This window comes from Typopeltis vanoorti, chromosome 6, assembly GCF_054136105.1.
Source record: "Typopeltis vanoorti isolate ZY-2024b chromosome 6, IOZ_Tvanoo_1.0, whole genome shotgun sequence".
In the NCBI taxonomy this organism is placed as follows: domain Eukaryota; kingdom Metazoa; phylum Arthropoda; class Arachnida; order Uropygi; family Thelyphonidae; genus Typopeltis; species Typopeltis vanoorti.
Genome location: NC_143554.1, coordinates 9,833,106 through 9,860,457, shown reverse-complemented (window position 1 = coordinate 9,860,457; position 27,352 = coordinate 9,833,106). Strand labels below are relative to the sequence as shown.

Sequence of the window (27,352 nt, the reverse complement as noted above, 5' to 3'; positions counted from 1 at the left end):
ATCCACAAGAGCACGGAATCTGATAGACACCTGGATGATTAAGATGTGGAAGCTTGTCCTTAGGAGAAGTGAGAAAGGTGGAGATTTTTCTAAACGGTCGAAAGGCAACAAAAATATTCAGTGGTTTTAAAACTTTTGCTATACGTTCACTGATGCCTTGTACATAAGGGATAGTAATGTGTGTTATTTCCTCTGTGTTTGAAGAGGAAGACATATTAAAACTACTCAAAGTTCTTTCAATGAAGCAATTCTTATAACCATTAGATAGAAAAAGGAAGAAGTTATGTATTGTAGTTCTTTCTGTAAAAGATCATCTGTAGAACAAAAGGAGTGGGCCCGATGAACCAGTGTTTTAATAGTTCCTGCCTTTTGACTGGGATGGTGATGAGATTCTGCATGGATATAATGGCGTATGAGTCTTCTTTCTATAAACTGAGAAATGTAGGTTACCATCTGGTTGGCGAAGAATTAGAAGATCTAAAAAGGCTAACTGCTTATTTGATTCTATTTCTAGTGTAAACTTGATCCTAGGATGAAATGCGTTTAACTTAGTGAGAAATTGTTGAAGTTCATCAGAAGAGCCATTCCATACAGCAAAACCTGTGACATTTATTAGTATAATTTTTGCCTGTGACACACAGGCAAAAATTATACTAATAAATAATCTTTCTACGTAAGTTTTTTCCGTTATTTATTGTGTACCGATATGTCTACTAACGGTTTACCTCTTTTAAAACTTATTTATTAACTCTACCAACTAGTTTTGCCACACTTTAACTGTTGGCATCTTCAGGGCACTGACATATAGGCTTAAGACAATCTCGCAATTATGAGTAACTGTAAAACAGACAAGAATAATTACAAATAAAATAGCATCGAATGCGAGTGAAACACATATCGTGTGTACAAGGTTAGCTAGCTGTTGCTAAGGAACTTCCTGTAGTTTGAGTTAAAGTTCATTTCTTGTATTTTTAGAGATCTAATTAGGGTTTTTCATATCTCTGGGAGTATAAAACCTTGATTTCTGTTAAGGTTAACAGTAGAACGAGCGACTGTGGCTGCTTCTTTGAGAATTCTTGAATGGTAGTTTTCTTCTATGTAAGGGGAACAGCTTTTGTTCCACTCGATGACATGGTTAGTTGTAGAGAAATGAGATGATAGGCCAGAAATGTCCTGTCTGTTGTTTTTTTTTTTAAGTAGCCAATGTGCTTCTTTTGCCTGATTTCGAGGCGTCTTGAAGTCTGTCCGATGTAACTTGAGCCACATGAGCATGGAATATTATAAACACCAGCATATTTATAGAAAGGATGGTTATCTTTTGGAGATCTAAGTAGTTTACGAATAGTTTTTATTGGTTTGAATGTTACTCTTATTTTGTGTGGTTTGAGGAGGCTGGCGAGTTTGATGGAGGTGCCACTTACATACGGAATTGCAATAGTTTTTATATATTGAATATCTTCTTGTTCTCTTTGTGGTGGTTCAGAGAAAAGGATTTTTTTTGACTAGTCTTCTTGGATAGCCGTTCAAGTACAGATTGTTAGAAATTAATGTTAACTCATCTTGAAGGGTCTCGTTGTCTGTTGTGATGGTAATAGCTCTTTTCTTTAACAGGTGTACAATGCTGAGTTTATGTGAGATATGGTGATAGGACCTGAAATGTAGGTAGCATCCTGTATTGGTTGGTTTCCTGTAAACTGATAGATTTATGCTGCCATCAATTTATTTTTTGATTAAGATGTCTAAAAAAACAACAACAAAGATGACCTATTTGTCTTTTTCAAGTTCCAGAGTAAATTTAATCGACTGATGGAATTAGTTAATTTTTTTGAGAAAGTCCTATAGGTCATCTTTGTTGTTGTTCCAAATGATGAAGATATCGTCCACATATCTGTACCAAATTTTAGGTTTGGGAATAATTTGGGATAGGATTTTGTTATCGAGGTCTTCCATAAAGAGGTCAGCACATGAAGATGAAAGTGGGCTCCCCATCGCCAAACCTGTTAAATGTTGGTAGATCTCATTTTTCCAAGAAAAGTAGTTAGAATTAAGGCAGTGAGCAAACAATGAGGTTATGTCTTGTGGGAACAAGGTACTTAAGATGTCAATGATCTCCACTACAGGAACATTTGTAAAGAGAGTGGTGACATCTAGGCTAGCTAGGTCATTATCTGATATGTTGATGTTTTTTAGCATTTCCACGAAATGTCCTGAGTTCTTGATGTAACTCTCTCTCTGAGTTGTGGATGTGTTGCTTTAAGAGTTTCGAGAAATGTTTGGACAATAAGTAGGTAGGAGAGTTCATTGCATCAACAATGGGGAGTAAAGGAATATCATCTTTGTGCACTTTTGGGATGCCATACAGTCTTGGAGTTAAAGGATGCTTGGATTTTAGTTCTTTAATCAGATCTTGGCCAGTTTGATAAATTGCATAGTAATTCATTGGTATCATGGTGGTTTTTTAATGTTGGATCTTTCGTTAAAATACGGTAAGCAGATAAGTCTGATAATAGATGGTTAACTTTGTCTTCATAGTCCTTTGAGTTCAATATTACAGTACTGTTTCCTTTATCTGCTTTAAGTATTATGATGTCTTTGTTTTTTTTTTTTTATTCACAAATAGATCTTCTATAGAGTGTGGAGAAGTTTTGTTTTATGGAATAGGGAGAGGGAAGTATTATGCAACTTTTTAGTCTTAGATTATTTGCTGTGTGAGGCAGTAATAATGAAATTCCTTTGTCTAGACTACAGATGAAATCCACTTTTGGTATCTGTTGACGAGCTATTGCATAGTTGAAACCTTTCTTGAGAATATCAAAAATATTGAGAATATAAAAAACAACAAAGATATATAGGTGATGTTTACTTTTAAACACATCCAGTGCAGGTTTCCAAGATTCTCAATTGCATAATGGCTAACGAATTTAGCATGATAATTAGCAATAAAAAGACCAAAACTATGAAAATGGGCAGAAACATGGAAAACTTCAGAAGCCTTCTGGTTGGAAAGCATATATAACAAAAATGTTTCAACTATTTAGATACAGTTTTTAGTGAGGATGACAAATCAAATTTGGACACAGGCAACAGAATAAACAAAGCTGGTATGGTGGGGAGACAGTTGAATAAATTTATATGGAATAAGACAGAAATTAGCCAAGACACCAAACTAGTGGTATACAAGATAGTTTTCAAACCAATTTTAAGTTATGGATCTGAGAGTTGGGTTAGAAATAGACCACTTGATCAAAAACTAGGGACCACAGATAGTTGAGTTCTGTGAAAGCTTAGGGAGTGAACAGATGGCATTAATGGCAGAATCATATTAAAAATGTAGATATTAGGAGGGAACTTGACATTGTTTGTATTTAAGAATGTGTGAGCAGAGCTAATCTAAGGTGTTATTGTCCACTAAAATAGAATGGATGAGGATAGGTTAAAAAAAAAGCAGGTGTTTGATGCAAGATGGCAGGAAGAGACCCAGAGGAAGACCAAGGTCTAAGTGGACTGATTCAGTCAGAAGTGCCTTAAAAGCACAAAATGTGACAATATTGGAATGCTCACAAGTAATAGACTAATTTGGAGGAAAATTGTTGATATGAGTTCTAAGAATGATATAAACTTAATTATGTACAACTATCATAGTAGACTGAACACACCTTGAGGATACATATCAAGAAATTGATGATGATTGTGTATATTAATCAGGTTCAGATTCATTAGTTTATAGTATATACAATATTCATTATCTATGAATATTGTATATACTATTAAATCAAAATTATTGGTATAAGATTCTCAACTGGACATCACATATTGGAAGATCTGATATGTGTGTAGAATAGTTATTAGAGGAAGTAACATGCAGCTATTTTTTAGCATAGTAGGGTGTAGTCGGGCCAGGGCAACTATCAAAATTTTTAAATTCATTATAATAATTTATAAGATTAATAATAATGAGACTTATAATGCATTTCCAGCCCGCTCTTGTCATTTTCGTTTCAGAAAACAAGGCAACCTCTCTGCCATATGGCCATCGCAATAATAATAATAATAATGCCGCACTTCGTGCTCTGGATTTTTGTTTTCAAGGTGCACTATTTCTTTTAGGACTACACCCCCTGGTAGTAGTGCAATCTTGTTGATAACTCTTCCTAAATAAATATCACCGTGTGTGTGTGTGTGTGTGTGTGTGTGTGTAGCCTTGTTGCAACGTTCCATGTATCATAATGCTAGTTTATCAAGAGAAAGACCATTTAGGTTTAAATGATATTCACTGAAGAGAGGAACCTTTCCTATGCTTTCTTCTAGCTGGTTTCTGAGGTAGATCTTGTGTAGGATGGCAAGTTTTTTTTCAGTCAGAAATTTAGGTTTTTAATCCTGCATCACAGGAAAGTTGGCCATAGAACTTATGCTTTTTACAGGCAAAAATTCTAACAGTGAATGTTAGAATATAAGGGTACAAGAATACAGGAGATGCCTAGTAGTCACCTCCTGTACTCTTGTCCTGATGTTTATAAAATCTTTAAGCTGAGTTCAGTTTCTGCTGATGGCTTAAGAACTGAAAATGACCACCTCCATGTCCTAAAGTAAGTTAATGCAATAACTTACTTTTACTCCCTTTGGAGAATAAAAAGCAGCTAAAGAATTTATATCACTACATTGTTCTGTTTATATTACTACAACAGAGTGATTTCTTATACACCTCAAGATACTGTTTTTTTTTCAAAGTTTTCAATGCCATTATTTCTGCTTCATTCATATATCTGAAACCAGAAACACAAGCAGGCCTGTGTAGCTCAGTGGAAGTGGCACTTGCATCCTCTGCATTTAATTGCTCAAAATTAGACTTAGGTTCAAGTTTAGTCGCTGACTGGAGGAACTTTTGCTAAGCTTATTTTCGACCTGTTCCTGAGTTAGTCTATCTCTGACACAGGCAAGAGGGTTTTTTTCTCCTGGAAACTCATTTTTTTTTTTGTCCCATAAACTCAAGAAAATCGACCTAGTACCCACTTTATTTCAGACAGTAACATACCCTGTTAGGGTTAGGTGCCATCTCCTAGTACCACTGATGAAGAGGCTGGCAAACAAGCCTCTTCATCAGTGGCTGTCTATAATTAGTGATAGACATGGGCCAACTATCTCTGATTGGCTACCGGTGGAGATTGAACTGCCCACTCAGTCTCCAAAAGCTAGATAAGGTATAAAGGCCTTGCCTACTCTCTATAAGGGAATAAAAGGCATTAGCTGATTTATTTATTTATTAAACACAAGCATAACTAAGGGCAATATCTTCAAGAAAAAGCAAGAGAAGCTCACCCTTCTCAAAAAAAAAAAAAAAGATTAGATATTTTCAGCTTTTTTAGTTTATTTTAAGTAAAATTAACAGATGCAGTGGCTGTAACAAGTTAATATCATCAACACAAAAAATAACAGCAATTAAAAATCTGATTAGTGTTGTGAAAAAGTATTAGATAAAACACATTATCTACAATTATCCTAAAGTTAAGATATTCTGAAGTTAGTGTAAACCACATTGCAAATATCATCATCATCATATTCCTGCCATGTACCCTCAAGGGGTGTACAGGATATGATAGTACTACATGAAAAAAATTACATCATTATTAATTTCCTATCTACAATTTTCCTCCAAATCAGTCTGTTACTTGTCAACACTCCAACATTATCAGATCTTATATTTCTATCGTCTAAAGCACTTTGTACCGTATCAATCCACCTATATCTTGGTCTTCCTCTGGGTCGTTTTGCTGACAACCTGGCAGAGAACACTTGTTTTGCTAATCTTTCCTCGTCCATTCTGTTCAAGTGACCATACCATCCTGAGATTAGCTCTGCTAACGCATTCCTAGATGCTGACAATGTCAAGTTCCTTCCTAATATCCTCGTTTTTAATATGATACTGCCATTGATGCCATCTGTTCATGCCTATAATCTTTCTCAGGACTCTCATATCTGTGGTCTCTAGTCTTTGGTCATTGCAAATATCACTGGCCAAAAACAGGCCAGGGATATTTGTTACTGGCCTGGACCAAAATGGTTAGCATACTTACTCTCCAACCCAAATCCTGTTGCAGGTATGGATGTTTATGAATGTTTTTTTGGTAGATGAATTTCACCATCTAGTGCATGATGATCACCCTACTCCCTGGAGGCCAGAAGTAGTTGGAATAATGCAGTGTTTGGTCTCCAGAGCAGGCGCCCAAATTAAATAAAAAATAAATAATCTAAAAAAAACACATACTTTACACATGGTTCTAATATACTTATACATTTTAAACTTTTTGTAGGCAGGAAAAGGATGCAAAGATAATTTAGAAAACTCAGTCAAATGTCCAAGATAGAAGTATGTACTTTTACAAGATATCAGAATGAAAAAATATTACTCACTCCATTTGGTGCAATGCATGTTTCATTGGTGTCTCTGCAGCTACAGTCGGCACCACTCCAACCATACTTGCATTCACATTTTCCACAAACACATGTACCATGGTCAGGACCTAAATAAAAGAATAACACACAGGAACATATAATTTATCTCTTGTAACTGATTATTTTATAAATTGAAGGACCAGTCACATTTTCAGCAATGTTAAAGAATTAACTTCATTAATGCCATAGCAACTAAGGAGTCACCATTTTTTTTTTAATGACAATCTCATCAACATGTGAGATTACTTTTTAGCATGTTTGTTACACAGGTTCAATATAAATTAATGCTGGGGTAAGCATTACATGTTTGTTGTTTAGGAATATGTACAAATATTCCAAAAAAAATAACATACCACACATATGTCAGAATAAAGTTCTTCATGTAGAGTGCTCACCATCTTTTTAAAAAGCACATTTGTATGTGTTTTGATAGAAAGTAGAGTGAGATGAATCAACAAACTTCTTTTGGCCAAAGTTTGGTCAGTAAGAATTAGGAAGAGGGGATAACAATAAAAATTAATTTCTGATGTTTACCCTCAAGGATGTACAGGATTCCAAGAGAGCACTACTTATAATAATTTTCTTCCCAATTAATCTGGTCAAATGTCCTAGATCTTGATATTCCTCTGGTCTATATCTTGACAAACCATCTGATTTGCTAGCCTTTCCACTTCCATTCTATTTAAGTGCCAATACTATTTTAGAGTAGCTCTTTCATACATTCTTTAATGGACGATGACATCAAGTTGCTTTTTGCTGTATTCGCTTATGTTTTGGTCACTGATGCAATCTGTTCACCTCTAATTTTTTCCAAACTCTTGTATCTGTGGGTATCACTGATAAAAAAATAAAAAACTAGTCCTGGCAATCATCATTTGGTTTGAATCCAATCTGCTTCCCCCTATGTTTCTTAGCCTCTTCTCAAGCATAAAAGAGAAGAGGCTAAGAATATACTTTTAAAATCTGGGAACTACTAATTATCCTCTAATATATTCAATTTTTATTTAATACTTTTTATAGTCTAATATTATGAAAGAACTCATCTAGAATTGATCTTCTGATCATTCACACTAAATTAAGCAGTGTAGCTACTATAAAACATTTACAACTCTTGTAATTAATGGCTTAATGATGCACAAACATACAGCTCCTATCAGACAAGTCAACTTCACTTCCCCCATTGTAGCATTTTCCTATAAATATGGCTCTAGAAGACTTCCCACATTTCCATGCCCAGTAAAACATAGTTATTTGAGGCTTGAAGAGTGGCTAATAAAGTGTGTGGATCTGGAGGCTGTTCAAGATTCCAGAACAGTTTGCGATTTTCATGATAATATACCCATAACTCATCAGTACCATCAATGGGCTAAGGATTTATTTTATTTTTAAATTATCTTTATTTAATTTTTGTATTTTTTATTTATTTTTACACAATCCAGCAATGCTGATCTAGAGATCAAACATGGAACTTTTTCAAGCCACTTCATGCTTCCAAATAAGGAGCAGTGGTCTCACAACTAATCAATCTCCAACCTAAAAGACAATCACAAACATTATTCAACCTCAGCCTGATGGATGGAGGGCAGATAGATATGCTAATCACTTGGCAAACCAGACTGGCAAAAAAACCTAAAAAACATTAAAAGCAGAATTAATGTTCAGCCCAAGAACCATGGTGGATATGTTTGTTCTCATGTAAATTTACTAGCATCAGCAAACATGGATCCATTAATTTGTTATAACAGTTAATGATATCAAAACTCTGTAGAAATAATTACATTAAAAAATGAAGGAAAGATATAGTTTTATGGTGGATATATTTTAGGGACATATTGTAAAAGTGGTAAAAATCACTCATTGTTATGTAGAAGACATGAACTGACCTGTAAGGATAAGGAAATGATTGTATTTTTTATAAGGTCATTCTTGCTATGACTTACTGGACTATAATGTTAAAATCTGATCACCCGTGTTCGCAAGAGATAAGAACACAGTAGAGGAGGAAAACCAATGTCACAGTGACATGTGGAATGTTGATCATAAAAAGATTATGTGAGCTACACAATGCTAGTTTGAATAACCATATAAGAGTTGGAAGTTGAGTACGAGTGTGATGGCAAGGGTGTAAAAGCTAATGATAAATGGTAAGTGATTGGAATAGACCAGTGGAACGGGTAAACACACCATCACAGAATGAATTTAATGTGTTCAGATCAGGGCGATTATAGTTCACTCAACGTGAACCGAACCATCTGTCAAAACAAGCAAATTTACTGGCAATTTCATTCCTGCATGTTGGAGAGAAGGATAGATTAAAAGCAATGTTCTTTTCAGAATATATTAAAAAACAATAATTAAAGAGAATCTTTTTTTATTATTAGTTATTATACTTGATTTACTAAAAAGATGTAAAGAATGGCAAATATAAGGAAGAGAAAGAACAGGTATTAATAAAAATATACTTTCAGTACTGTAAAATGCATTATGAATAATTTACACCTGTGATTGTGTGCTTGTGTTATAAGCATTTGGGAGTGGAGTGAAGAATATGTTGCATTTATGATGGGCATAATTTAAAAAAAAAACTTATGAATAGATGGAAAAGGATTTGTTTGCAAAATATAAATCACTAACAGCCACTATACTGCAGATGCAGGAAAACGAATTAGTGCAATTAGAGACAACTGTGATAAAAACTGAGACAGTGCTACCTAATGAAACAAGTCTCCTCCCACAGAAACTATGCTGCACAGACTCAAGCAAAACTTTTGTTGTACTGCCAAACACAGCATCTAACTAAAAACAATTGTCCTAACATTTTTCCAAATTTTCAATTACATGAAATAAGTGTTTGTTCGATTGCATTTGAAATTTTCGATGCCATTAAGACAGATCACAATGACAACTTTAAATATAATTCTATCCAAAGAGTTGCAACAAACATGTTGAATAAATTTCGTGTCAGTGAGGCCGCCCGCCAACCTGACACAGGAGCGATACACAAGAAAGCGGAAATAAAATTCTACCGAAATGGTTGCAACCAACACACCATGAAAACTTTGCATCAGATGGGTCTGCCCATGCAACATGGAAGTGGAATACAAATGGTAATGAGACGTCCCATCAGTACAATAAATGTGCGAAACCTTTCCCAATTTGAATGTGTTAAGGAGCAGTATGGTGTTGTGTGAACCTCCCATGCTAAGCCCTTGAGATATCACCAGTGATAATATTCTGGTTTTCTTGTACAGGGAGCAAGAAGCTATAGGATAAGAGCAGGTGTTGGATTGACTAATTGGCTTCAGCTTGGAAAAGGATTTAGGCAAGGATGCTTACTTTCTTCTCACTTATTTAGTATATATGTAGAGGACATCATGCGTGAAGCACTGGATAAGCTCAAAACAGGAATTAAGATAGATTGATCAGTAATCTGAGGTATGCTGATGATACAGTACTCCTACAGGAGTACTGTATCATCAGCATACCTCATATAGGTATCTAACTATAGGCCAGTGTGTACATCAAGTGTAGTGGTGATGGTGTTAGAGAGGCTGGTTAAGGATAGAAAACAAACGTGGAGTGATGAGAATGGAAGGCTTTCAAGAGAATGGCATGGTTTTATTAGGGGGAAAGTTATGCTTTAGTAACTTTAGTCATGCTTTAACTTAAATATCAATGTATAGTTCACAGTGTGAAAGGAGATGTTCAGTTGTTTGCTGATGATGCTCAATTAGGAAGAGCAGTATCAGGAAATTCTGATGTGTTATTGTTGCAAGAGGATTTGAACATGTTGGTGCACTGGAATGAAGAATGGGGATGTCATTTCAATGCTGCAAAGCATCACGTTATGCACTTTGGCCAGAGAAGATGGAATGAAGTTTACCATATTGGAGGAATATTGCTTCAGGAGGCGGAGGAGGGAAGGGATCTGGGCATCTTGGTAGATGGGGGGAAACTGAAGTTCAGGGGATATATTGTAAACTTGGTTACCTTTTATAATTAGCATATTGGATAGGAAAGATGTTTATATAGTGACTTATTTGGATTTTGCTAAAGCATTTGATCAAGTACAATATGATGAACTACTTTTGAAATTGGTCATGATGGGTTGGATAATTTGATAGCATGGTTACCTGGTTGACTAAGAGGAGCCAGACAGTTGTGTATTGTGGCGCAGTGGCCTAAAATAGGAAGGTGATTAGTGGAGTGCTACAAGGTTCTGTTCTGAGACCACTGCTGTTTAACTTAAATATCAATGATATAGTTCACAGTGTGAAAGGAGATGTTCAGTTGTTTGTTGATGATGCTCAATTAGGAAGAGCAGTATCAGGAAATTCTGATGTGTTATTGTTGCAAGAGGATTTGAATATGTTGGTGCACTGGAATGAAGAAAGGGATGTCACCTCAATGCTGAAAAGCGTCATGTTATGCACTTTGGCCAGAGAAGATGGAATGAGGTTTACCATATTGGAGGAATATTGCTTCAGGAGGTGGAGGAGGCAAGAGATCTGGGCATCTTAGTAGATGAGGGGAACTGAAGTTCAGGGGATATATCACAAAAGTTGTAAGGATTACCCAAAAAATTGCTGCTATAACAGAAAGAACACTGACATATAAAGATAGGGAGGTAATAGTTCCACTCTACAAGGTGCTAATCAAGCCTCATTTGGATTTCTGTGTATAGATGATCTGGCCACCTGGCTATATCGGTGAGAGGGAAACATTGGAGAGAGAGAGAGAGTGCAGAGGTGAATAACTACATCTGTCTTAACAGACTCTAGAATACTGAATATCAGAACAGATTGAAGGAAAGTGATCTTCAGATCTGAAGATTGTATCAGGTTTGAAGTGGATCTGATATGATTGAGATGTATAAGCTGGTGAGAGGAGCTTATCAAATAGATGCCTATAAAATAAATTGATAGAGGGAGCCAAGCAAATAGATCGCTACCTACTCTTGTAGGTAGCCATCATAACAGGTCATTGTAAATATACCGAGAATAACAATAAAAAAAAAGTAAATGTTGTACACGATTGGAAATGTGTGATCAAAATGAAAGGCGTAAAAATCAACGCAATCCTTAAACTCAACATGCCAGGCTATGACTGGTCAAATGAATGCATGACAAGATCAGTGAATAAGGGAATGTATCTAATGTGTCATGCAGCAGTTAAATGTAGCACCCTCCTGAATTGGATAACAGATGGCCATGGAGATTATTCACATACTTCAGACAAGTATACTCCTCATCATAACTGATATATCTCAGTTAACTGCCTAATGGGAAAATTGGGAGAAAAGAATAAAGCTAATAATAATGGCAGTTACCTGCTGGATTCTGTTCATGACATGGATTAATCATTGCTAATATGTTCCAACAAAGATGTGCATAAATTCACATGGAGAGAGGACAAGAAATAAGACAATCTCACTGACAATGATAACCATATCTTCATTCCAGTTGAGTACAGAAGAGTACTCAAACTTCCAGTGCAGGAGAACTGAAAGAGGAAGTAATCATCATTTCATTTTGAGCAGGATATCATACCATATTCAAAAAAAAATTGTGTAAAAAAAGTATTTAAATTACTATCAAATTGAAAAGAGAAGTGTGAGAAGTTTGATTCTTAAAAATAATCACAGTTAAGCTGCTTTCAGAGATGAACTATAGACTCAAATACAAGAAAAAATTAGTTTGAAATCAAGAATCCAACCTTGTAGACTTAGTGGAAACTGAAGAAAACATTAATTCACTCAGACTCAGGGATGAATGCAGTGAATCTGTCAAGAATAGAAAAAAAATAAAAATAAATAAAAACTTTATGATGAACTGAAGTTAAAGAGGCAGTCATGGAAAAGAAAAAGCATATCAAAAGATTTTAGCATATAAATTATGCATATGGGAGATAATAGACAGAAAATGTAAAAAAAAATAAGTCTTCATAAGACCAGTAAGTCATATGAAGACTTACTGGTCTTCATATGACTTCAAAAAGTCATATGAAGACCAGTAAGAATATATAAGATAAATATCAGGAAGGTGACAAAACATTCTGGAGACTATTAAAAAAACTTAGACATGGAAGGAAGAGTAGTATAAGGAATCACGGATGACCAAAGCGATATAAAAACTGAAGATAGTTATGCTAAGTGAAAAAAAAAAAGTAACAGAATCAAAAGGGAGTAAAATTGAATGTGAGAATTAGGAATTTCCTTACTAAGTGTTCCAGTTAAGATTTATGCAAGCATACTTGAAAAGAGGCTAGGAAAAATTGTGAAAGGGGGAAACTTAGAGGAGAAAAATCTGAGAAATCATGAGAATATAACATTTTAATGATCTGACAAGTACCAAAAGAAAAGCTGCTCAAAATATTACAATTCTATGGTGTAAATCAGAAAAATATTCCTTTTTTTCTGCTTCTAACTACTTGCCAACATATACATCACTGCTGTGTCATTGGATTTGGGACCTCTTTTGTGTTAGGCTGATATTTAAAGGGGTTTAAAGTTTGTTCCAAAGAGCAGAGGTATAGGAAATGAAGGCAAAAAATGAGAAGTTGGTTTGATGAGTTTGGAGTCCAAATGTACATGAGTGTTTAGCTGCAGCTGCTTGTGTTCGCACATGGCTAGAAGAAAATGGAGGGAAGATAATGGACAATTTAGTGGAGAATTGCCCATGGAAATACCTACAGAAAGGATATAATGCAGCAACAGTGCATCTATGGGAAAGTGACTACAGGGAGCCAGAAAAGGAAGTCATCAGTTAAGACAATAGTTCACTTCTGAAAACAAACATTCCCCAAATCTGGGAATGTTCTAATGTCAGGTGCATTTGAGCTTTATAAAGTGTCAAGAGTTGAACACAAGATATGTACTGTTGTGAACTAAAGAGAATACCAACCTTTTTTTTTTTATTTAGAGGCTGCAGTAACTACAGACCTAATATGCATATGCCAGATGGGTTAGATGTGAAACATATTCCAAGAAGAGAAAACTTATCCTAGGCAGAATATTGTCAAATGTGTGTGAGAGAGAGAGCGAGGCATGGCTTTCTTCCTGGAGATGACACGACTGTGTTTTAGTGGCGTTAAAATTCACCAAGTTAATCCTCATTCTGTTTAAGAATGGTGAGGAGGATCAGTGTTAAGAATTGGTTAGAGAAGATCACAAAACATTAATTACTTGAGCATTTCAAGGATTTGAAAACAAAGAAGAGGAGTAGAGAGTACTGTCACCAGGAAAACTATAAATGGAACTGCATGTTGGGGGGGGGGGGATCATTAATGATTAGGAGAAAGAGTGTAGGTAAAAGCACAGAACCCATTGGTATACACAGCATGGATTGAAAAGTCTGATGAAAGCAATCCAGCCATCACAATCCAGAAATGAATGACTGGAGAGGAAGCTGGGAATCTATTTACAAAGAGCAGCTTGGTTCGCTGAGTGGTTAAGCTATCCACTCTCTAACCTTGATAATTTCCTTATGAATTGTTCCAGTTAAGATTTTTGCCAGCACACATGAGAAGATAAGAAAAAAACTGTAAAAGGATAACTTTGAGAAGAAAAAGTTGTGGGTTCAAATCCCACCATGGGCATGGATGTCTGTTATTGTCTTTAAGTAGGAGATGAATTTCATCTCTCAGTGTGAGACCACCACTCTGCTTAATGGAAGCATGAAGTGACTTGAAAAAGTTCTGTTTGGTATCTAGAGCAGGGTTTACAGACTGTGCAAAAAAATTAAAAAAAAAGCAAGAAAAAAAAAAATATATGAAATCGATAAAAATAGGAAATCCTTAGCCCACCCACTGTCAAATGTACCGTACCTTTACAAACAGACCTTTTGTGGTTAGGAACTACATAAAAAAGATGATGGCTTGGTAAGAAGGCCATGATCCCAGGTTCAATTAAATGCCTTGGAATTGGAAATGTCAAGAGTGACCACTTCAGTTTTTCCTAACTTTTCCAAGACTTGCATTCAGAGATAGGTGATGCTGGCTAATCTAACGCAGAATGTGAATGGCAGTATCCACACTGGTGATTACTAAGCAACTGGATGTTGATAACCTTTTCCATTATTTTTCAGAGTATAAGTTCAGAGCAATAAGGTGGTAATTTGATAGCTTTTATCTATTCCCCCAAATTAAATTTGGGGGAATAGATAAAAGCTTGCTTCCAAGCTGTTGGATAGATGCCAAATCAGAATGAGAGCTTGAAAAAACAGTACAAGATAGATTTTCAAGTTTTGGAGCACAAGCTTTCAGTACAACTGGAGAATACCATCAGGCCTAGGAGATGTTATCAAGGCTACTGAGTATTTTTCTAATGCATGCAGTGGATAGTTTGAAGAATAATTTAGCTTGATAGTCCATACTGCACTATCAGGATGTGAGAGAGGCAGAAACATGGAAGGACTGAAGCTGTACCCCATGGACTGGTTGGGTAGAGTGGGCAGAAGGCTCAAATGCCATTTGGACAGCAGACAAGCTTAGTGCATTTAGCTCTTGCAAAGTCTGCTTTGGATTTGTTGATTTTTTTTGCAATCTTTACACAGCTGTAGTGTAAGTTGAGTGAGTGGCTGGAGTTTATATCTGAGCAATTGGGGATATATATATGCTGAATTTTTGGCTTGGACTGCTTTGGCGCAATTGTTGGAGAACCATGGTTTGGATAAGGATTTTGAGTGGAGTGGGCAATAAAAGTAGTCAATCTAGCAAGAATAATTTATGTTATTAGATGTGAATATGCGCTTGGATTGAAAGAGTGGAAGCAAAAGGGAGAGAGAGAGAGAGAGAGAGAGAGAGAGACTTAGTATCATGCCAAAAGCCAGTATAAATGATGTTGAGGATATGTGATGTGCTGTTCATTCAAAGTTGCTACTCAACATGGGCAAGGAAAGTTAATCTGACTGACTTGGAAAAAAAAAAAAATAATAATGCATGATTGTAGAGTGCTGGATGAAGAGTAGCAAAATATTCAGCAATATTCTTTGTTGAGGTCTCATCAGTGTATGATGAGATCTCACTAAACAAAGATAAAAACTAATCTGAGTAGTGATCCTTCCCATAATGCATAGCATTATACATGTCTGCAAGGATATGTGCTTTGCATTATGGGATACTAAGGCAAGTGATGTGATGTCATTAACTTCTATATACAAGTTGCCCTGTCCTGAAAATACTTCATGTCCAAACTTTGTTTGCTTACATTTGGATAAAGGATATAATTCCTTGGTATCTTTAATTTATAGCGTAACCAACAGGAAAAACTTCCAACATTTTAGCGAATGGTGTATGTATGGGTTGGTATATTTACACATCATGACACAAATAGAGAACTACTTACCACTGCAAAATTTTCCCTCTGATCTGTCACATGAATAGTTATCACATTCACAAAACTGTCCAGTTACTTTTTTTTCCGGGTCCTGTTAAAAAACAAGATTAGCATACAATGTCATAAAAATTAATTATATTTGAACTTTTTTTTCTATTAAATGATATAAAATAATGACTAATAGTTGATAATACATATCTAATATTAATTAGTTAAGTATATAATGCAATAATTTGTTACAGTGGCAAGTTTTTAGCAAGGACTCTAATTTATGGTGAGTGAGGAGACTATACTTGAATCATACACAACTGCTATATGGAATGTTGCTTGTTTTTGCATTTTCTCTAGATGGATATGGATGTTTTTAGTTGAATTTTTGCGGTCATAACTTAAATAAATTCAATATGTAATAGAAAAGTTCTGAAATTGTTCAAACTTTTAATCTTTCAGAACTTATTCTCTTATCTTCAACTGAAGTTCATCTCCTACTGATGAACTTCGACTGAAATCTCCTATAAATAATTTTTTTCCAAATCAGTCTATTACTTGTGAGCACTCTGATATTGTCATCTCTAACATTTCACGATATCAGGGGACTTCTGACTGAATCAATCCACTGAAACCTTGGTCTTCCTCTGGGTCTGTTTTTCCTGCCATCTTGGCATCAAATACCTGTTTTGCTAATCTTTCCTGCCCAATCTATTTAAGTGTCCATACCACCTTAGATTAGCTCTGGTTATACATTTTTTAAATGCTAACAATGTCAACTTCCTTTCTAATATCTTCATTGTTAATATGATTCTGCCATTAATGACATTGCTTCTTTCCACTAGTTTTTCTCAGAACCCTCATATCTGTAGTCTCTCATCTTTGATCAAGTGCTTTATTTCTAACCCAACTCTCCATATCCAAACCATTCACAACTTAAAACTGATTTAAACATTGTCTTACATGCTGCTAGTTTGGAGTTTTGGCTGATTTCTCTCTTATTCCATATAAATTTATTCAGATGGCTACCTGCCATACCATCTTCATCATCAAATCCTGACATGTACCCTCAAAGGGTGTGCAGGATATGATAGTACTACATGAAAAACTTACATCAATTACTAACTTCCTATCTACAATTTTCCTCCAAATTAATGTGTTACCTGTCAAGACTCCAACATTATCAGATCTTATATTTCTGTCTTCAAAGGCACTTTTTACCATATTAATCCATCTATAGTCTTACTCTGGATCTTTTTCCTGCCAACCTGACAGAGAACACTTGTTTTGCTAATTTTTCCTCTCCCATTCTGTTTAAGTGACCATACCACCTGAGATTAGCTCTGCTAACACATTCCTGGATGCTAACAATGTCAAATTCTTTCCTAATATCTTTATTTCTAATATGGATATTGCCACTGATGCAATTTCACGCCTCTAGTCCTTTTCAGGACTCTCATATTTTATTTTAAAAATCTTCACATTGAATGGGAGATACTGTTGGACTGTGAAGTTTACCACTAGTAGTGCTGCGGATTATAGGCCCATTACAGTTTCTCCTGTTCTTCTTTGACTTTGTCATAAAGTGTTAGTCAAGAGGCTGCAAAAGTGTATCCAACATTATGTTCGGCAGAGAGCCTTTGTCCCTTTGGATGGCTGTACTGAGAACATGTATATTCTTTCTGTCCTTCTTTCCAATTCCTGCCGATGTTGTAAGCCTTTGTTTATAGCTTCTCTGAACCTTCAAAAAACCTTTGATAGTGTTTATCTTGCTGCTATTTTAAGAGCACTATCTATTGCAGGCTGTCCAGATTCTTTTCTTTCATATGTTTTAGAGTTATACTCTAATGATTCTCTTACTATTAATATTGGGGACTGTGTGACTTCTATTCTTGCTGTTCAGGGTGTTGCAAAGGTGACCCTCTATCTTTCTTTTCTTCAACTGCATCATTGATGAGTTTCTTCATTCTCTTCCTGACCATATTGGTTACTCTCTTGGTGTGTCTTCTTTTAATGCTATGGTCTTTGCAGATGACCTCCACTAAGGTAGGCCTACAGAAACGCCTTGACTGGGCATTGAACTTCTTTATGTTAGAGGTCTTACCATAAATGTAGAGAAGTCCTGCTCATTAGCACTTGTCCCTTCAGAGTGTGACAAGAAGTTAAAGGTCAAAAGTCTTGAGTTTTTCCTGCACGATAGGCCATTATATTGCATTGCCTTACTGTTTTGGAGGAATGGAGATACCTTGGTATCTTCTTTACACCGAAAGGATGGTCTTCTATTCCCTTCTCTTTAGAAAATGCTTTGTCATTTTAAGAAAAGCTCTTCTCCAAGCCCAGCAGAAGCTTTTCCTCCTTTCAAATAATTTGCTACCTAGGTACTATCATAAATTGATACTCAGGCATACTTATGTCTCAGTACTGTCCCGTATGGATAGGTCTATTCGCTTGGCCATTCGTTCATGACTTAGGCTTCCTTTAGATACTCCTGTTGCCTATTTTCATGCCATGCTGAAGGACAGCAGACTTAGTATCCCTTCCCTCTGCTGGCTTATCCATGCCTATAATATTATAATAGAATTAAGAAATTAGAAATATCCACTTCTCAAATTTGCAGTGATGCATTTCATTGTCCTATTATCCAAGAAGACCTTCAGCGTACTACAGGGTGAACCAAGTATCAAGGTCAACTGATAGAGACTGCATCAGCAGAGCATAAGAAATGGGCTACTCAACCATATAGCTCTGTTGATAGTGCATCACTTTATGAATCTAATGTAGTACCTCCCAAGCATCAGTGGGTATGGGAAGGTACTAGACTCCTACCTGGTTATGAATTTATACTTAATCAGGGCTAGGATGAATGCCCTACCCACGAGGGCCCATACAACTGACGCCCATAGAGGTGACATAAGTTGTAGGGCAGGTTGCTGCTACAGTGTAACCCTTTATCATATTGCCCAGTGTTGTTTTCAAACTCATGGTATTTGGGTGAGGCAGCATGATGCCGTTGTCTCCATATTAAATAACCAGTTGAAAAACAGAGGATGGGAGACTGTGGTTAAACCACACTATAGGACTACAGCTGGTATTAGAAAGCCCAATTTAATTACAAAGAAGGGTGAAAGAGTTTGGGTTATTGATGTACATGTATAATGGGTGCCCACTTGTTGTCAGTCATAAGAACAAGGTCTGATATTATGGACAGAATATAGATCTTGCTCGACAACTAGAAGAGAAGTTTGGGGAAGCTCTTCATTTCACTAGTGCTACCATCTCCCTTTGTGGTGTATGGTGCACTGAGAGTTACAAAGACTTGACTTCTATAGGCATTACTTTGGCAGTCATTAAAATCTTGTCACTTAGAGTTTTTGCAGGGCACTTGTGGCTTGGCATTGTCACCAGCAAATGACTTCTAGAATACCTCTTACTGGCGTGGGAGATAGATCTTGATGTATTTTGGCTTCAGCCTTTCTGGTCTATTGGGACAAAGGCATCGGCCTTTGCACTGATAGACCAGAGCATTATGGGAGATACTGAGATACGAGTGTTGGTAGCTTGCTCCACCTTTGCAAGGAGTCGCCTGGTGTTGTACCACTTTACCCCAGTCCTGAAGATACTTTCAGGTGCAAACTTTGTTTGCACACACTTGGATAAAGGATTAAACTAAATTTATTATAGTCTAACAGAGTGAAAAATAAACTTTCAACATCTTTCTCTAAATCCAGAGTAATTTAATAAAAAGGTGGCACACCATTTGGCATCTCCTATAGGAGGAGATGACCTTGCTAATGCTTCTGCCTGGTATCTCCACTTGGACTTGGCTCCCACTGAAGAGACCTCAATGAAGGTCTAAACTAGTCTGGGTAGTGGCCCTTCCCTTAATGCATAAGATTATACATATCCGCAAGGAGATGTGTTTTGCATTATGGGAGATACGAGTGTTGGTAGCTAGCTCCACCTTTGCAAGCAGTTGCCTAGTATTGTACCACTTTACCCCAGTCCTCAAGATACTTTCAGGCGCAAACTTTGTTTGCACACACTTGGATAAAGGATTAAATTAAATTTATTATACAAAAGGGTATTTTATAAATTTAATTCAGTAATTGGGGTATTATATTCCAAAATGGGGTACGTCTGGCCACCCTACCCCACCCCTAAGATTAAATGCTAAGTGCACCACTGCTCCAAGTTTTGGTTCCTGTTCTCAAACTCTTTCATTTTTTCTTGAATAATATTTGTGTATTTTGGTCTACAGTTCACATCTGAGAGCTACTCAACTTTTATTTGCCTTACATGTTCTTCTTTTCAATAAGAAATTCAATTTTATCCTGCTCAAGACTAAATTGATCACTTCCGATTTCAAATCCTCTGTATCCTGCACCAGTGAGAAAACATCACTATCAACAATAACAGTCGATGAGACTTTTCTTATTCCTTGCCTCTTTTCTCCATGTGAATTTGTGCACATTTTTATGTTGGAACATGGTGTTAGTAATAACCATGTCCACGTCATGAGCAGAAATCCAACAGGTATTTGCCATTATTATTAGCTTTGCTCTTTTCGCCAAATTTTCCCAAAATATTTTTGGGAAAATATGTATGTCTGACAATCATTTCCTACTCTGCTATTTAGATAAGGGGTGCTTAAGGGTCAAAGCTGTATAACTGAGAGGAGACCTCCACATAGCCTTTAAAGGAATGCGGAGAACCGACACGGGCTTCTGACCTAATGTCCAATCCTCACCTTCTCGTGGTGCACCCTGTTGGGTATCTACTTTGATACTGAACGAACGAGGTTGGGCTGGCAATTTGGTATTTAGCCGACCAAATAGTATTCTTATTAGTTAAACCAAAATAAAAAATGATGGTACAACATGACAAAATTTCATGCCGGCTGGGGCGTCACCCGGTTAAACAAGCCCCCGTTGTTTTTGCCAGGGAACCAGAGCGAACAGCGAAAAGTCAGCTACTTGAACAAATCTGAAAACAAACCCCAACTCAACATCACAGAGTTAAAGATCGGTACTATCAACGTAAGAAGCCTGAATGGCAAAGAAATGGAGCTAGCTGAGGAATTAGATAAGTACCAGATCGACATAATAGGGGTGACTGAAACAAAAAAGACCAAAACTGGTGAGATCTTTCTGAGCAATAAATACAAAATGTTATATTCAGGCAATGACAATCAAGGAAAAGAAGGAGTAGCCATAGTATTCAACACAAAATACGAGGCTAATCTTCTTGAATGGCAGTCAGTCTCAAGTAGAGTAATGTGGGCAAATATGAGAATGGGGAACTGGACAATGAGACTTATTTGTGCCCATGGTCCCATAGAAGGTTCTACTAAGGTAGAAGTGGAGGAATTTTTTGAGGCTTTAGAAAAAGCAACTGACACAATGAAAAATGAAAAGTTGGTCCTTGTTGGGGATCTAAATAGCAGAGTAGGAAATGATTGTGAGACATACGAAAATATTTTGGGAAAATTTGGAGAAAAGAGCAAAGCTAATAATAATGGCAAATATCTGTTGGATTTCTGCTCAGGACATGGACTGGTTATTACTAACACCATGTTCCAACATAAAAATGTGCACAAATTCACATGGAGAGAAGAGGCTAGGAATAAGAAAAGTCTCATTGACTATGTTATTGTTGATAGTGATGTTTTCTCCCTGGTGCAGGACACCAGAGTGTACAGAGGATTTGAAATTGGAAGTGATCACTATTTAGTCTTGAGCAGGATAAGATTGAATTTCATGTTGAAAAGAATAACATGTAAGAAAGTTTTAAAGCGAATAAAAGTTGAGCAGCTCTCAGATGTGAGCTGTAGACTAAAATACATAAAAATTATTGAAGAAAAAATGAAAGAGTTTGAGAACAGGAATCAAACCTTAGAAATTCAGTGGCAAACTCTGAAGAAAACATTGATTGATTCTGCAAGAGAGGCATGTGGTGAGGATGTGTGCAAGGATAAAAAAATCAGAACTCCCTGGTGGACACAGGAAGTTAAAGAGGCAGTGAAGGAAAAAAAGAAAGCATATCAAAAGTTCCTGGCAAATAAGTCAGCTTTTACTCTTACAGAATACAGAGACAAATGTAAGAAAGCTAAACAGTGTTTAAAACTAGCTAAACAAAAGTCATGGGAGGACTTTGGCAAGAATATAGAAAATAAATATCAAGAAGGTGGCAAAATATTCTGGAGGTTGTTGAAGAAGCTTAGGAATGGAGGAAAGAGTGCTGTAAAAGGAATTAGAGATGATAAAGGTGACATGAAAACAGGAGAAAAAGATATCCTTGAAGTATGGAGTAATTATTTTGAAAAACTGCTAAATGAAACAAGCAGTGATGACAGCACAGTGATAAAAAACACTGACCAGGCATGCAGTCAGGAATACATATCCATACTTGAAGTAGAAAAAGCCATCAAAGGCTTGAAATGTGGAAAGGCAGCAGGAGTAGATGATATTCGACCAGAAATGCTGAAGTATGGTGGTATAAGAGTCTTACAGTGGCTACACTGCATAGTTCAGAAAGCCTGGACAGAGGGACGAATTCCCTATGATTGGAATAGAGCTCTCATAGTACCCATATATAAAAAGGGAAATAAAACTGAATGTGAGAATTACAGAGGTATTTCCCTACTGAGTGTTCCTGGCAAGATCTATGCAAGTATGCTTGAGAAACAGTTGAGAAGAATTGTGGAAGAAAAGCTTGGTGAAGAACAAGCTGGATTCAGGCCAAATAGAGGCTGTCAGGATAAGATCTTTCACTTTACGACAAATAGTTGAGAAAGCATGGGAATATAACAAAGATCTGTATTTAAGTTTTGTCGATTTGGAAAAGGCATATGACAAGGTGCCAAGAGAGAAGCTATTCAATACGCTGCAGTTATATGGTGTCAATGGGGCATTATATCAAGCAATACTTAGTCTTTATTTGAGTTGTAAGTCAGCAGTTAGAATGGAAGGAAGTACATGAAGATGGTTTAATGTTAAATCTGGTGTGAGACAAGGATGTACATGTAAGGTATTAAACCAATTTTGATATCAGGTATTAAACCTGATATCAAAATTGGAGATGTTAATGTCAGCTCTTTGCTTTATGTGGATGATGTTATACTTCTAAATAAATCCACTACAAGTCTGCAAGATTCTCTGACTAAATTGAATAGCTGCTGTAATAGATATAGTATGAAGGTCAGCAATAAAAAGACAAAGACAATGAAAATAGGCAGAATCATTGAAAATGTCAACTGTGTTGTGAATGGAGAACCTGTGGAACAAGTAAAACATTTCAGCTACTTAGGCACGATTTTTACTGAAGATGGTAAATTAAATATAGAAATAGATAACAGAATCATCAAAGCTGGTATGGTGGGAAGTCAATTGAATAAATTCATATGGAATAAGAAAGAAATTAGTCGGAACACTAAATTAGCTGTATACAAGACAGTGTTCAAACCAGTTTTAACTTATGGATCTGAGAGCTGGGTCAGAAGTAAAACACTTGACCAAAGACTAGAGACTGCAGATATGAGAGTCCTGAGAAAGATTAGAGGCGTGAACAGATATCATCAATGGCAATATCATATTAAAAATGAGGATATTAGGAAAGAACTTGACATTGTCAGCATCCAGGAATGCTTTAGCAGAGCTAATCTCAGGTGGTATGGTCACTTAAATAGAATGGGTGAGGAAAGATTAGCAAAACAAGTGTTCACTGCCAGGTTGGCAGGAAAACGACTCAGAGGAAGACCAAGATATAGGTGGATTGATACGGTACAAAGTGCCTTAGACGATAGAAATATAAGATCTGATAATGTTGGAGTCTTGACAAGTAACAGACTGATTTGGAGGAAAATTGTAGATAGGAAGTTAGTAATGATGTAATTTTTTCATGTAGTACTGTACACCCCTTGAGGGTACATGGCAGGAATTTGATGATGATGATGATGCTATTTAGATCCCCAACAAGGACCAACTTTTCCTTTTTCATTGTGTCAGTTGCTTTCTTTAAAGCCCAAAACATTCCTCCGCTTCTACCTTAGTAGAACCTTCTGTGGGATCATAGGCACAAATAGGTCCCATTGTCCAGTTCTCCATTCTGATATTTGCCCAAATGACTCTACTTGATACTGCCTGCCACTGAAGAAGATTAGCCTCATATTTAGTGTTGAATACTATGGCTACTCCTTCTTTTCCTTGTCATTACCTGAACACAACATTCTATATTTGTTGCTCAGAAAGATCTGACCAGTTTGTTCTTTTTTTTTTGTTTCAGTCACCTCTATTATGTCAATTTGGTACTTATCCAATTCCTTAGCTAGCTCCATACCTGACATACCAGTTTTGCTTATTCTGTTGTTTATTTCCAGATTTAACCTGCCATCTTCACTAAAAACTGTGTCTAAATAGCTGAAATATTTTATTTGTTCTATAGCATCTCCATTTCGAATGCAACTGAAAACTTCAGCTGCATTCAAAATGGTTTTAACAAATGATTTTCATGCCATATTTGTTACAGCTGTTATTTAGTTTAGTTACTGAATATTGCAGACTTGCACTAAGATTTGTTTAGGAGTACATCATCTGCATAAAGCAAAGAGCTAAGTTTGTCATCTCCAATTCTAATATCAAGCTTAATGCCATTTTCATTTATAATGTGATCCATATAGGTGATAAATAAGAGTGTAGATAATGCCTGGGTATGTTACAGTTGTGTAACCAGAAAACCTTGGCCAGCCTATAGCTGTTTCCAATATATTTTTCCTTTATGGTGTGTGTGTCCTATTAGTTTGGTATCCGTCTGGCACTTAATCGACTAAACTATTTCTACTGGTTTTAAACCAAAGGATGAACTTTTATAGTACAACAGAACTATATCATGAAAATGGGAACACCTTTATAGTAATACATTAATTATGTTTATGCTACCATACATACCACACACTCAGGATTAATTTCATAAATAATCTTACCTGCTGTGGAAAGCATACACAGACACCACACTGACACGTGCCTCTATTGGAACATGGTTTTGTATCATTGCCACTAAGTACAGTACAGAAATGAAAAAAGGAATCAGAGAAAGCCATTAACAAATAAATTACTTCATAATTATTACTTGCTAAAACAATTATTTTTCACTTATATTTACATATTAGAGAACAATTATATTATTCTCTTTGGCATAATGTTTGAAATGTAATATGGTTTATGTGTGTATGTGTACTCCAGATGATGAACTTAATACGAAGGTCGAAATGTCTGGAAATTAAAGTAATTGTTTCTAACAGTTGTAGTCTCTATAATTTGTCTAAAATGAAAAAGAAAACAAGTATCTTTCAAATATAAGATTTTCTATCATAAAGAGATCAAAGCATAAACTATTTTTGCAATACAACACACTGAAAACTAAGGTTATTGCATATGATCTACATATTATTTGCATATAAGACAAATCCTATAAGGAATGTGAATTTAGGGCATATCTAAACATGAATTAGTCAGAATTTATTCCACTAAAAGATATACAGTACTACTATCATGGCAGTATTGAAGGAATATCCACAAGTACACAAACTTCATTAAATAATATGCATTTAAAGAGCTAATGTCCCTTAAAAAATACAAGAATAGAGATGATGTTAGAAATATAACATCTCTAACAGCCAACTATTGACATTAACTTAGGTTAATGTCTATATATATGATTTTATTGTGTTCAAGTTACTGGACGAAATACTGGATACAGAGACTTTCGATAATAAATATAATTAGAAATAAAACCAGGTTTTATTTGGTCATGTATAACTATAAAGAAAATGAAACCTACTAAGTCTGCCACAACTTTTGGATTCTTCTGGGTAAAAAATACATAAAAATAAATGCAATAAAGGCAAACACACTATAATATTACTAGAACAACGATGGAGGAACCATTAAAATATAAACTGAATGAAACCATGCGGAATTTGGGAGGTGGCACAAGTTAACTATCATTTAGCATTGCATATAGATAATTGGCTAAAAGTTGAAGTTCAACATATGGAAAGATCAGATAAGCAATTTCCAAATATCACATAGGATTAATCCTTGATTCCTGTTAAGTATAATTCTTCTGAAAAGATAATGTATTAGATTATTTTATGTTGTGAGCAGTAAAGTTGTCTTCAATGTGACTTCAAAGTTATTTTAACATTGATGTCAAACACAAATACAATCTTAAAGCCCGTTTTATTTGTAATGTGGATAAAGCCCTTTGCTTTCACCAACAACCTGTTGCAAATTATGTCAAGCTAAAGATTGCAGTTATCTCTTTATTTCACCCTCAAAAAAGTGGCATCATCACTATCTCAGAAAAAAAAAAAAAAGAGCTCTGTATAATTTAAGGAAGAATGAGGAAATTATCATCATTAAAGCTGATAAAGGCAATGCAACAGTTATCAAGGATAAAGTTGACTACAAGATTTCACTCTTGCTTTTATGTTTGTCTAATTGCACTCCATTACATCACAAAGACCCCACTTGGACAAATCATGAAGGGACCCATGATCTTTTATGCAACATGCTCACATGGCCTACAGATCTCAAGGAAAATTTGAAATCAATGCACCCTTAAACTCCATGACTATATGGAGTACCTAGGGCTCACAAGGCAGACATTCCTCTTTAGACAAATTGCAGATGGATAAAAGAAATATAGGCGAACTGATACAAGTATCTTTCTAATCTACTTAAGAACCATAACAGATTTAGGTGGGAGATGAATTTCATCATCAGCGTGAGACCACTGCCCTGCTTACTGGAGGGGGCCTGAAGTGGTTTGAAAAAGTTTCATGCTAGGTCTCTAGATCAGGGTTTCTGGACTATGTAAAAAATGAATTAAATATACAAAAAATATATAAAATTGATAAAAAATAGGAAAACAAATCCTTAGCCCATCCATCGTACACAACGTACTACAGGTACATTGTGTATACGATGTATAGGTTTGAAATAACCTTTTGTGTGGGGGGACCCCCACATTAAAAAAAAAAAGACACTAACTCCTTCATATTCAGAACTATTTGAAATTTCCATTGTCCCATTGGACATTCTAGCTAGTCTAGATATTGTTTCTTTGCACATCAATGTTACTGTATATGAAGTCCTAGACATTACTGATGATCTGTTTCTTCCTGATTATCTCTCAGTTATTCAAACATTGTCTCCACTCTAATTACTTCAAGATGGAAAAATTTTCAAGCAGCTTTCTGGGCTCGCAATAGCACCCCCCCCCCCACCCGTCTCCTCCATGTGCTGATATATGACATATTCATCATCTGGAAATATACTACTGTTGATATTTACATGATTTCCTTTTGCCTATCATCTCATTCTACAATAAAATAAAATTTACTTTGGAACTAAAAAGTGAGGGAAAACTACCTTTCCTAGGTTTTAATTACTAAATATACTGAAAAAGGCATTTTACTTGGTGTATATCACAAGCCTATTCACACAGGTTGTTACCTACACACATCTTCTTTGCTTCATGTGTCACAAAAACTAGGTATTATAATTATGCTAAAAAGGAACG

At 35.8% G+C, this 27,352-nt stretch overlaps 1 protein-coding gene across 2 annotated transcripts in view; it reads right to left on the bottom strand.

The window, feature by feature from the left end:
- The window catches only part of mys (position-specific antigen beta subunit myospheroid), a 390,003-nt gene that overhangs the window by 76,680 nt on the left and 285,971 nt on the right, over positions 1–27,352 (bottom strand). For both annotated transcript variants that reach the window (XM_090394055.1, XM_090394056.1), the window contains exons 14-16: positions 24,750–24,822; positions 15,794–15,875; positions 6,409–6,518 (exon numbers count right to left, since the gene is read on the bottom strand). In XM_090394055.1, coding sequence (XP_090250181.1) covers positions 6,409–6,518; positions 15,794–15,875; positions 24,750–24,822 — 265 coding nt within the window. The remainder of the gene's footprint in view (positions 1–6,408; positions 6,519–15,793; positions 15,876–24,749; positions 24,823–27,352) is intronic.